At 37.1% G+C, this 12,363-nt stretch overlaps 1 protein-coding gene across 1 annotated transcript in view; it reads right to left on the bottom strand.

Moving 5' to 3' along the window:
• Positions 1 to 289: 289 nt before the first annotated feature.
• cdh22 (cadherin 22) overlaps positions 290 to 12,363 on the bottom strand; it is a 92,235-nt gene continuing 80,161 nt past the window's right edge. The window contains exons 9-12 of the mRNA XM_030728988.1: positions 10,467 to 10,584; positions 7,318 to 7,467; positions 6,935 to 7,036; positions 290 to 1,620 (exon numbers count right to left, since the gene is read on the bottom strand). Coding sequence (XP_030584848.1) covers positions 1,091 to 1,620; positions 6,935 to 7,036; positions 7,318 to 7,467; positions 10,467 to 10,584 — 900 coding nt within the window. The 3' untranslated portion in view covers positions 290 to 1,090. The remainder of the gene's footprint in view (positions 1,621 to 6,934; positions 7,037 to 7,317; positions 7,468 to 10,466; positions 10,585 to 12,363) is intronic.

The following is a 12,363-nucleotide window of genomic DNA, read 5'->3' as shown; positions in this document are numbered from 1 at the left end:
AATAAAGATTGGCTCCCTGTAGGACGAGGCTGGGCACCAGCCAATTCCAGGAAAACAGTCATTTTGTTTTGTCTTAAATCACTGTTGCGGTTTGTGCCTTATTGCCTTTAAAATGGCTATGGAGAGGATAAGAAATGATTAACACACTTTTTTTCTCAGTTTGTGACCATTACCCCCGCCCCCCCCCCCCCCTCCTTTTTTTTTTTTTTTTAATAAATCACTAAAATACAGCAAAAGTGCATCAGTCTTTGCCATTCAGACTGAACTGGCAGCTGTTTTCTTCGGCAGTTCTATTATTCAGTGTGTTCCCTCTGTTCTATTTTCCTTTGCTTTTCATATATCTGTTTGAAGTTGGTTATTATTTTACAAAAGTGGTCATAGAAAATAAATACAAATATTTTTCAGAATGTAATTTTATATGACCCAGATGTCGCCTCCTCACCATTGTTGTGTGGAGTCCCCTGTTAATGCAGTTCTTCTTTCTTCCATGTTGGCTCTTGCTTGTTTGATAATGTCCTTTTTCCTCCACTTTTTCAATATCACTTCAGCAGAGTTCACTCTTGCAGGTATCATACTGAGCGTGGTATAAATAAATAAATAAATACATAAAAACAAATAAATACATAAATAGTTCTGCATCAAATAAATACATGGCAGTTTGCCTTGGCATTTAACCCTACCTATGTAATGTTGACACTCAGTTTCTTCCCTTAAAATAAATGTTGTTACTTTGTGAGAGAAACACCCTTTGCACATGTCTAAATAGCAATTTTAGATATTCCTCATTCTCTTCCTTTTTTCATATCATCACTAGAGCTTTTGAATTTTATTCCGAAAACTCACACATACACACACACACACACAAAAAAAACCCAAACAAGTGTTTAAAAAAAACCCTCAAAGTTTTCTCAAAGGAGTTCAAAGTCTAAGACTGGGAATTTTGCTAAAGAGATAAAGAGGTGGTACTCTGACTTTAATGAGTACACAGACTGGCTCTGATCTCAGTAGCCTGCCAGAGGGTGAGAAGAGGAGAGATAAGTAGGAGGAAGAAGAGGGTGTTTAAATGTGTCTCTGCTGAGAAGAAGCTGTGCTAGGACCTTTCCTCCTCAGGGTTTCCTGGAGCATAGTAGCCTGCCAGTTGCCTGAAGCGTGGTCCCCATTCGCTGAGGTAGGAGAAATCCTGTTCTGAGGTGGTGGACAGTGTATGAATGGAGCTTAGTGAAAGCGCCGGTGAACTGGTGCCCTCAAAGGCGTACGTCTGGAAGGAGTCATACGGTGGCACTGACAGGTCAGCATCAGCCTGCTCCACCTTCTTTCGTATGTAGCCTTTGAAAAGGGAGAAGTCTGTTGCTGCCACAGCAGCTGCCTCTGCACCACCACCCACTCGGTTAGCTTGTATCCACTGTGGCAGTGAGTGGATGTCTGGGCCAGAGTCACAGCTCTTGGCCTCTGGAAAGTCATAGAGGTTCCTCAGAGCACTCATGTCATATGCCTGAGTGTCCTGCTCCCCTCCACCCTCATCATTGTACTTGATGACGTTATCCCTCATGTCCTCCTCGTCCTCTGCCATCCTCTGGCCCTTCCTGTGGCGTTTGAGGGTTAGAATCAGCAAAACGAGAACTGATGGAGAGAGAGATAGAATAAGACAGTAAAAAGAGCCCATAATTGTAATTCTATATTAAAGTGAAATATTTAGCAGTTAAATAAGCAGATTTACAAAAGAAAAATGAGAAAAAAAACAAACAAAAAAAAAACTCTTATGTATCCATAAGGGTTGCCACACATTAAATGGTAAAATACAATCTACGGGTTAAATAGGAATATGACAGATTAACTTGAATAGCAGGATTGGATAAAAGACAAGTGAGAGACAGGCTCCCATTTAAAAGATTTTACAATCTGTCATCTACAATTTTAAGAAGTGTTTTGATTATAACACATGCAGTACAGAGGGCATAAATTTAGACTTGACAAGCTTTAAAAATCTTGCATATAAAAACTGAATCCCCTTTTCATTTTGGAATGAAAAATGGTATAAAATGCATATTTATCCAGAGCTATCAGTCCCCCAGTTCCTTTTTAAAATTTTTACCATTATTCTGTCAATCTGCCTTTCAGACCTCCAGATCCTTAACCCTTCTGGATTGTCCAGATCATCTTAAACAATCTTTTTCAGCCATCTGCTAACTCTGCTCGACCACCACCAGCAGCTACTCTAAGGTCCTTGCAGTCATGTCTGCCTTACAGTACGTACCCTCATCTGGGACTTCATTCTATGATGTAGCTTCTTGTCTGAGCAGAATGCTTCTATTTTGCATGCACGCTTAGGTTTCTGCAATAAATTTTGCTCTTTACTTGTTCTCTTTCTCCTTACTGAACTAAATGTGTATGTCAAGCATACACTACACATGATGGATTTGCAAGTACTTTCCATAGGAAAGTTTCTAACTACACCCATTGTAACTTTGATTTCACCTCTCAGGGCAAAGGCGCCGCAGGGGAAGATAATATATTATCAAGTTTTACATTTCAAATGCATGAGCATTGATTTTTCACCGTCTTGATTGCCTTGCCCAGAAATATGATTCAAAAGGCCTAATGGAGACCAATCTGTATATCAATACTCATCAGAATCAAGTGAAAGCAAGACTTTGTGGTTATTCAGCTAAGAAATCAAGGAGACCACTCAGAATGTGAGATAAATGCTTAAAAAATGTCTTAATTAAAAAAGAATTGTGATAGATTCTGATATAGACTAATGAGATGAGAGGGAAACAAAGGCTGTATGCATAGATAAATCAATCTGGTTTTAATTTCAGCTTAGTTGTTTTAATTACTGTCACTGTTTGTGATTAGACAAGTTTCACTTAGCTCAGACACCCACCCTCTAACTTCATCATCCTTCCTCAGGGCTGCACTCTTCCCTCTGAAACTTCCACCAGATTTGTCTCAGATTTGCAACGACATCAAATGTCATTTTCAGTGATGATAAAAACTTATTAGAGCCAGTTATTAATGAATGATGCACACTGGGGAGTGTGACAAAGATAATGAACAACTCCATTTTGAGTATTAGGATAAACAGCAATCTAGCTGCTCTTTGATCAAGTTATTAGCAAAGACAAATGTGCGAGGGGATTTATCTACAGTACATTGTAAACATTCTGAAAGACACGCATAGAAAAAGGATTTTATTCTGATGTTGCTGTCAATAAAACTGTACTAACATTCATTTATTAAAAGGAGAAAAAAAACATATTTACAAAAAAACATATTTACAAAAAAACATCTACTGTACATCAAAAACTGAATTGTACACCTGCATTAAAGGGGTTTCTGATTCAATCATCTTACACCATCTATCATTTATTTCCTTGGTATTTGGTTACATTTTTGCTTAATTTTTACATAAATAAACAATAGTTGATATCTTATGAGGGTCATATTTCACCCCCCCCCCCCCAAAAAAAAACAAAAAAAAAACTGATTATAAATGGCAACACTGTCCTGATTCATAAATGATTGCCAATTGCAAATTGCTGACAAATTGGCAACTACTGCAACACTCTTGCAGGCTCAGAATTGTTTCCTTCTCTAAAATGGAAAGCTAATTATTCTGCGCCCCCATTTTACAACATAATTTCAATAAGGAAAAAGAAGTTGCCTGGCATGTTCTCTAAAATGGCTTTTTGTACCTACAGTATTTTTTCCCTTTTAGCAGGCACAATAAGTAACAGCTCTGCCAGTGAAGGGACATTTAGATAGATCATTAACCAGTAGGCATCATGCATCTTCTGGAACAGATAGCCTAAAACAGATGCCTACAAGCCCACAGAGATTAAAAAAAAAGACTAACAATTATAATGGTGCCTGTGCTGTCTTGGATGGCACACATTGTTTGATGCGCTGAACCCAGAATACCCATTCATACATTGTGAAAATGAGATATGGTGACAATGTTTCACAGTCAAAATAGATAGATGTTAGGACTTTAGGTGCTGTGTACAGGAAATCCATACATGTTAAAGCATATGCCGTATATTAGTATGTACAAGGGCCTTGGAAAAATGTACTGTTTCAAAGTGACCTTCAAGGTCATATGACTATATACAGTAGCTTAATATATTTAATCTTTTTTCCTTCACCTCCTTCTTAGTGCACACTACACAGTGTTAAAATATAATACTGATGTGATCTATACAATGAGTTGTTGCTGTTCCTGGTGATTGTTTTCATTTGAGAGAAATGCCCTAAAATTAATTTATAAAGTGAAACACCCAGTGGGTTCACTGCCTACAGAGCTGTGACACAGACTGAAAAGCTTTGCTGATCTTGAGTTGGATTTTATTCAGCATCTCTGACTGATATGTACAGTTGTTCCCTTCCAACATTGTTTTCTGGGCTCCACTGGGAAAGCGGTGTCTGTAGCCATTGTGTTTATTCTTCTTCTCCATGAATCAGACAAATTAATTGCCAGCCGGTTGAAGAAAGAGTCACGGTTTGTGATAAACTGTGGCACACACAGCCATGCATACTAACCAAGCACTAAGACAATTACTCTAAATTCACACTAATGAGAAGAGTAATAGGAGGTAGAAAACTATGAACTGCTATGTACAGAACAGCCTCTCTTTCAGTAAACTGTGTTAAAGAGTGTGTGCTATTATGTGTCTGAAGCAAAGATGATCCGATAACCTCACTTTACAAAAAAACGTCCTAATGGAAACTACCTTTTAAGTACACAGATGCTTGAATTGAAAGCCAGTGAAAACATGTTTAACTAGGAGATTAGCATGCCTAAACCTTAACACAACACTGCGTATATTTAACATATGTACCTGTGTATAGCTGTCTCTTAAACATAAAAAGCTGGTCCCTATGTGTACAGATGTTGTGATAAGCGTTCCTGACAAGACAGTTAATTTACCCTTGGGCTGCGCTGGTTGCCCCCATGCGGGAGTTCACCACAAGCAGATGGGAGGTAATTGGAATGGATGCGTGCAGATGCTGCAACACAGTGGAATGGATTCATCACATCAGGCCTATAAATGAACTGATGGAAGGATTGTTTGTTCGTAAGGTAATTAGGCAGAAATTTGTTTTCATTTTTCTCATCACCCAGCAATTGATATAATAGAGGTTGCCCAGCCTCTGGAGAGAGCTTGTTGGTTAGGTAGTCTCTCTCTCTCTCTCTCTCTCTCTCTCTCTATATATATATATATATATATATATATATATATATATATATATATATATAGAGAGAGAGAGAGAGAGAGAGAGAATGAATTGTATTGCAGCATAGAGGTGTTGAGTAATTCATCTATAATTCATCTAGAGTTACAATTTGTATATGTGTATGTGGTATAGTATGTAAAAGGAGAGGGGGGAATGTGTGCAGCTGAAATGATAAGATTCCTGTCACATGCCTTGCTCTAGTGTTGTTATTCACACCACATGATAGTTGTGAAAACAGTGTTTATCCCCCTGATCCTAACCCCTGCAGTCCTGAGATTTGACTGTCCACATGATGACTAGCAGAAAGTAGGTGTTTTAACCTAGCATGTCCTTCAATTTTTGTATTAGGCACATTTACAGGCAAGGGAATGGCATGGATTACTTGCACCGTTGGAATTAAGTAAAAAACAAAAAACAAAATAACAAAAACTTATACTGCATGTTTTTTTTCACTAAGGGACTCATTAAATAAAAAACTTTGCACAATCTATTTTCATGCAGAGGATCCAGGTTTTTGGTGGTTTAAAGGCCAGACTTGGGTTTTTGAGGAGGGACGCTATCTCGCTCAGACTACCATAACCAGAATACACTAGAAACATTTTTTATAGCCAGCAGAGGTTGCCTCAGATTTGCACACAACATTTTGTTGAGGCTTTTAAAGCCATGATGAATAAATGATGCTCTGCTTTTGAAGTTCACTGCAGTAGATGCCTCAGTTAATGGAGACAGAGTTTTAACAACTCTCGTTAGAAAAGCTCTTAAAAGAAATAGTTAGCAATGTTATTCACAGCTAAAACTGCATAGTGTCACATCATCCATCATGTCATGCCTGTGCAATGTAAAGTGTGTCAAGGCACGAGCGGGATAGACAAAACACTGTGACAGCGCTGTGGTTTGTTGCTGTCACTATGGAGTGGGGCACGTACAGAGGGGGAAAGTGGGAAGGAAGCTCATAAAATTTTCAAAAATGGCAATATCAAACATCTCTGAGGGGGTTAGCATATGCATTTCTGTGTATGCTAGCAGCTGCATGTGTGTATGTGTCTCCATATAAAAATCCAATAATTTCTGGAAAGCCTGTTGAAAGTAGTCTGTTCCAAGTGCTGAGACAGCTCTTTTGCATGTTTGCTCTCTCCAGACGCCCTCCACTTCACTCCCATTCATTCCATCACAGTCTGTGTTCCAGGGACCAAAGTGGCTTGATATCATTCACAAATCTAGGCATCATCTGTGCCTCTGTTTAAACAAAAGCATTCTTCTTGTGACAGCAACAACTAAATGTCCAACAGCAATATGGAAGACAGAGGGAAAAGGTTTTTTTAAATTTTTTTTTATGTGTTTTAACGTCTCTCATTTGAGTTTTTAACTGTATCTACATTTTCAATTTAATTTGTGAGATATGGATTATTTCTAAACCTGGTCAGCCCACTAAAAGGCAACTTGGTTGCATGATTTAATGAACAGAAGGCACTGAGTCCTTATGAATGTCTTTAGGCACAGCTGTCAATCTTATCTTTAAACTAGTCCATGCCACTGTTGTCCTAACGTATCCCAAAGTAAAGTTCCCGATAGTCCTGCTGGAGAACTTGAATTCAGCATGACCCAAGAAAAGCAAACTAAAGAATCATACCATTCATCATACAGCCACACATTTATCTGCCATACACTTATACATTGATCAGAACATTCATCTTCTTACCTATGAGTATAAGCATACAGACGAGTAGTGCTATAAGTGCCCCGGGACTGAGAGCTGCACTCATTACATAGGCTGTGGCATTGCAGGACTGGATGGCTCCCTCTGCATTATAAAACAAAAAGGGAGCATTTACTTTACAAATTCAACACAAGCAGTGAGCCAATGATTAAGCATCATCTTGTCAAGAAAAAATATTTAATCATATATGTATATTATATTCTTAAGAGGCTGAAATGTCTGTAGAGGACCACTTTAATGCAAATGTATGTCCTTGTGTTGTTTTGTTGTTTGGCATGTAGATGACCTTTTAGTACTGCTGCTTCTGTAGAAGGTGACAGTGATGATAATGTTAGTAATGGTGCAGCTCACACAGTAGCTCTCACCTGTGTCGCAGCCACAAACGTGAATGGTCAGGGTGCCTGTGGAGCTGAGGGAGGGAGGCCCACTGTCAACTACTAGAATAGGCAGGAAGTACACATTCTGCTCATGGCGGTTAAAGCCTGACCGCTGAGTACGGATGCCAGCTGTGTTGTCTAGGTGGGAGATGTGAGTCAGTTCGGGGGTTGGGATCAGAGAGAGAAGGTGAAGCAGAGAAACACACATTACTGACTTTATGTTTGAAGAAGAATACCTCTTTGTCTGCTCGCTGATGTGTAGGTTTTACAAGGCTTCGGCAGATTTGATGGAACTCAGTTCAGTGAGTTTATTACCATCCTTGTTTTTTTTTTTTTTTTGGTCTCTTGTGAACTTACATCTGCACTGATCAAAGAAGTAAAAGAACTACATGCAGAAACGCTGTTCAGTCAAGCTCTTTTAGCTCTAGTAAAATGGCAATAAATAATCATAGTTTTCAAGACTTTAAAGTTGACAATGTATGATGTTTACCATGTGGTTATTATGAAAATAACTTCTTAAAGAAATTAGGAATCACTCAGGTAACAAAGGAAAAGTCTGGTAAAGTGCTGTATTAGCCTTACATAGCCAGTAGTATAAATAATTTTAGTCAGTGCATAGTCCAAGGACTCCAGTCGGAGCATGTTAGGACTGTCACATTTAACTTGAGGTTAAAGGATTTTTCTGGGAAAATAAACTGCTTTTGTGCCATTAACATTTATCATGCATCTTTTTTTCAAAAGCAAACAAAAACCGAGAAAGGAAATCACTGTGAAAGCCACTGTGTGAAATTAAACTTTACTCGTGTATCTACAAGCGCTCTGCTAAAGACAAAGATAAATGTAACCCAGAATACAGGACGAGGCTTTGACAAATAGAGTCGGAGTGGCTTCGTGGGTAGACTTGCATAGAGGATAGCAAGTAATCCATCTCTTCAAACATATATCACTGTTATCCATGTTTCCTCAGAGCTGCTCTGGCACATGTAGAACAATTTTCATATTACCGTTTAAGTACAGGAGTGATACACCCCTGAGTTTGTCCTTTTGACTTTAACACAGCATTCCCTTCCACTGCTGTATGCTTTAAGAACAAAATCTCTCACAGATATGCTGTGTGAATATATAAATCATGTATTCCAAAGTAGCAAAGAAATTATTGTTCACTCCATTTGTAGTCCAAATGAGCACAAGAGCAGTCTGACATTGCATACCTCTGCAAACCCTGAAAATCTCTTCCCACACCATGTATCATTGAATTTCTGAATCCAGAAGGGTATCAAGAGCTAGATTCAGTTTTCAATATTTTTCAAGACCCTGATAAAACAACTTTTCCTTTTCTTCTAAATTCCCATTCTCTTTCTTTTTAACATGCCACATATTTCACCCATAACTTGAAGGCATGTATCAGCAAATTTTATTTAGTGAGATAAGGTTTTACTTTACAGACTACAGACAACAACTTCAAAGAGTTTACCAACATGGAAAAAAAAATACCTTTTCATCTTTGTATGTCAAGACTTGGAGACAGAACACAACGTGAGGCCATGATAAGGAAAAGAAGTGACAGATTGAAAGTGACAAGCTGACAAACGTGTCCATGAAAAAAAAAGGGAGTGTCAAAAAAAAAAGAGGTGTAGGAGAATCTGAGTGGTATTTTGTTTGCTTTTCATCAGAACATATACACGCTGTGAAGTTGTGTTTATTGACATTTTTAAGTTGTCTGTTTATTCCAGGCGAAAATGTAAGCTCACATCTAAAAAATATATGTATTGGGATTATTCACCATTCTCCAAAGACACACACACACACGTTTAGTTATGTGTGCATCTAAACACAATCATATAGAAGCAGTGGTAAAAAAGGAAATATAGAAAGTGGACACTGATGGCCTGCATGATTTCCCAGTGTGCATTTAAGTGTGCATATTGTCATGAAAAGCCAGAGAATGACTTCTGGTTTCCCCAGCTTAACTTAAGACAGGTGTAAATATACACACAGTGTCTGTATCTATATTATTGTGTTATGTGCCTTGGATTCACATGTAAGCAAGCGGAACTGCAGGAGCACTGCCTCCTTTACAGTGACATTTCTGTGGCTCCGGCTGCTCCTCTGACATTTTCCTGGTGTCAGATCAATCTTGATTTAGCCAGTTGTCACATTCACTTAGGTGCACGTATCTAAACGACGGATCTGCAAGTGCATTTGCAAAAACACAGACGGGCATGAAAAAAAACTCATCTTCCTGACAAAGCAAACTCATCACTGGGGGGCCACTGTGATTTTAATGCTTCCTTACATTTTGCAGGTAGGTATAAATAAATGTTGTGTCTAATATAATTATCATTTGAGAAATAGACAAAAAACAAAAACAAAAAAAATGTTAAGCAAAGTGTTCAAATGTATAAGATGTTTCAAAGTTCAAGCATTTATGTGAAATGCTTTGAAAAAAATACAGACACCCTACAGCTCTGTATTTCATGTGGTCATGTAAACGTCGCTAAACAAACCATAAAAAATGATTTTGAAAGTGGAGGGAATCATCCGCGTACTGGCATGCAATATTTTCTATTAATATTTCGCAGCTAAGAGGAGCAGAACAGCTGGTGTTTATCCAAAAATAATAATGAAAATATCTCTGTGATTAGGAGACAAAGTCCAAATCTCTCAAAGCAAAACAAAACAAACAAACAAAAAAAAAAAAAAACGAGATTTTTTCTTCACTCTGAAAAAGTTTCCTGCAATTTTTAAGATCCTCTGGCAATTAACTTTATCAGTTGTTTTATGATAAAAAAAAATTGGCACTGGAATAACTCAGAAATTTTAATTATAGATTTAAAATTTAAATTTTTCAGTCTTTCAAGTCAACTTGGCCTCACAGTCTGTATTCTTAGAATGCCCTCAAGCATTTCACCAAACTTTTACATACTAATTTGTTTATTATCACTTCATTATGTTTAAACATTAGTTTATTATAAGTATGTCACACCTATGCACAAATAAAATGTTTAAACTCACTCACTGAAAATACAATAACTGGTCTTGGACTGGACTCCTATGTTTACCATCATTACCTAAAGATGCATAACTGCACAAATACGACATACTGTTTATATACTGTAGGATCTTTGTCCTCTTACCTTTCAAATCCCACAGGGTGAAGTACCGATTGCTGGAGGCTTCCGGGGCAAGGGTGAAGTAGAAACGATGTCCAGATTGTGGCTCATCTCTATCTACCACACTGATGGTGTGAATTAACTGAAAAAAGCAACAAAGAAAAAAAAAATAATGTGACAAGAAAGAAGGCACACATGTTAGACCTTTCTACTCAGTTCAAAAAAATTTGTATAAAAAAACACTGCATTTCAAATATTTCTTTTATAAAAGAGGGACTGAGGTGGAATGTGTGTACTTGGATGCAACAGACTAAGAAAGCGTCCTATATAACAGAGCAGTTTAAAGGGACTACAGTTACAAAGAGATTTAAAAAAGAAAAAGAAAGAAATTCCTTTCTAGAAAGTTGACATAGCAAAATAAAAAAAAAAAAAGTCTTAATGTTAGAAATGCAAACTAGCATAAAATGTCTCACTAAAAAGAGAAAAGAACTAAAAGCAGAAAAAAAGCCAGAGACACTCTCTGATGTTGCCATATTTGCGCTAAGGAGTAAAGTCAAAATGGAAATGTGCAGGGGAACAAAAAGAGAGAGACAGACTAGGTGGGGGTGTAGTCCTCCTATCTAATGCAATAATAGTGATCCACATTCAAAGATAAAAATCAACTGTGATCCAATTTTGAGAACTCTGTGTGGATACAATAAAGTGAGATAGGATTCACTGTGAGCTGAACAGACATCAAACAGCCCCTGGAGATCCTTTCACCTTAACACAGGGCCCTCAGTGACAATTCATCTCCCTCTCATCCTGTTCCTCCACAGCCAGCATGAAACCACAAGCTGATAAATGATATTTTCACATCACATCCATCGGCTGTGTTTCTCTGTTTCCTCTGCCAGTACACAACCTATGAGTCCACATCCTTGTTATTTTTTGATTATCTTCACCTTTGTTTAGTGCCAATTATACCAAAAAAAAAAGCAAAAAAACAAAAAAAAACAAAAACAAAAAAACAACAAAACAAGCTTGAGTGTAGGTAAATAAAATAAACCATAATAGCTGCAACACAGAGATTGCATTTTACAAAATGAATGTCAAAATTCTCTACATTACATGGACGTTAAGAAGGCACTAGATTAATAGATTTGTGATACATGCATGATGAAACTTTAAATGAGTTTATTTTAAAGCTAAATGTGAACCACCCTTCTGTGGTATTTTTTATATTTATCCATTTTGTCTTCCAGCTTCTCAACTAAGCCATGTAAATATTTTAATAAGTGAAAAGGATGAGCGGAAGAAAATGGATAGATCGACAAAATGTAGTTACTCAACCCACACTTGTGCAGATGAGTCACAGTTTTAATAATGCTCGTTTGCCATTAGGTCAGTAAATGTATTCTATATAGCGTGAAAAGTTACTTTTCCTTTAACATTTTTGCAGCGCACTAGTATTTTTTCTCTGTGTGAGCAAACCTAGTTTGTTTTGTCAGGAAATATTTTAATAAGAGCTTAAGATTTTTGTATAACATTTGTTCAATTGTTTTTTTTTTTCAATTTAAATACTGATTTTATTATTGTTATAATTCTGTGGGAGAAATATTTGACTTTAATACTATTTGTATAGCTATTGTTGAAAGATCTGATGCTACATTCTAGAAGTACTGTGGCAACAGTTATCTTTTTACTTGGCATCTAATATAAAGTTTCCATGAGGTCATTTTTCTCTTTCATGCAGTAAGTCAGTCACGGCAAATCTTTTGCAAATATACACGATGACAGTAAACCTTGACAAACCATCAGATGAAATTATTTTTGCAAAACTGCTATGAAATTATTATGTAGTATCCAAAAAAATTAAGAAAATAACACACTGCTTTGTTGTAGCATTTTGGAAAATATGATTCTGCACTATAACCTTAAA

Source organism: Archocentrus centrarchus, chromosome 5 (genome assembly GCF_007364275.1).
Source record: "Archocentrus centrarchus isolate MPI-CPG fArcCen1 chromosome 5, fArcCen1, whole genome shotgun sequence".
Taxonomy (NCBI): Eukaryota; Metazoa; Chordata; class Actinopteri; order Cichliformes; family Cichlidae; genus Archocentrus; species Archocentrus centrarchus.
Note: the sequence above shows the minus strand (reverse complement) of the source record. Positions and strands in the feature narration are given on the sequence as shown.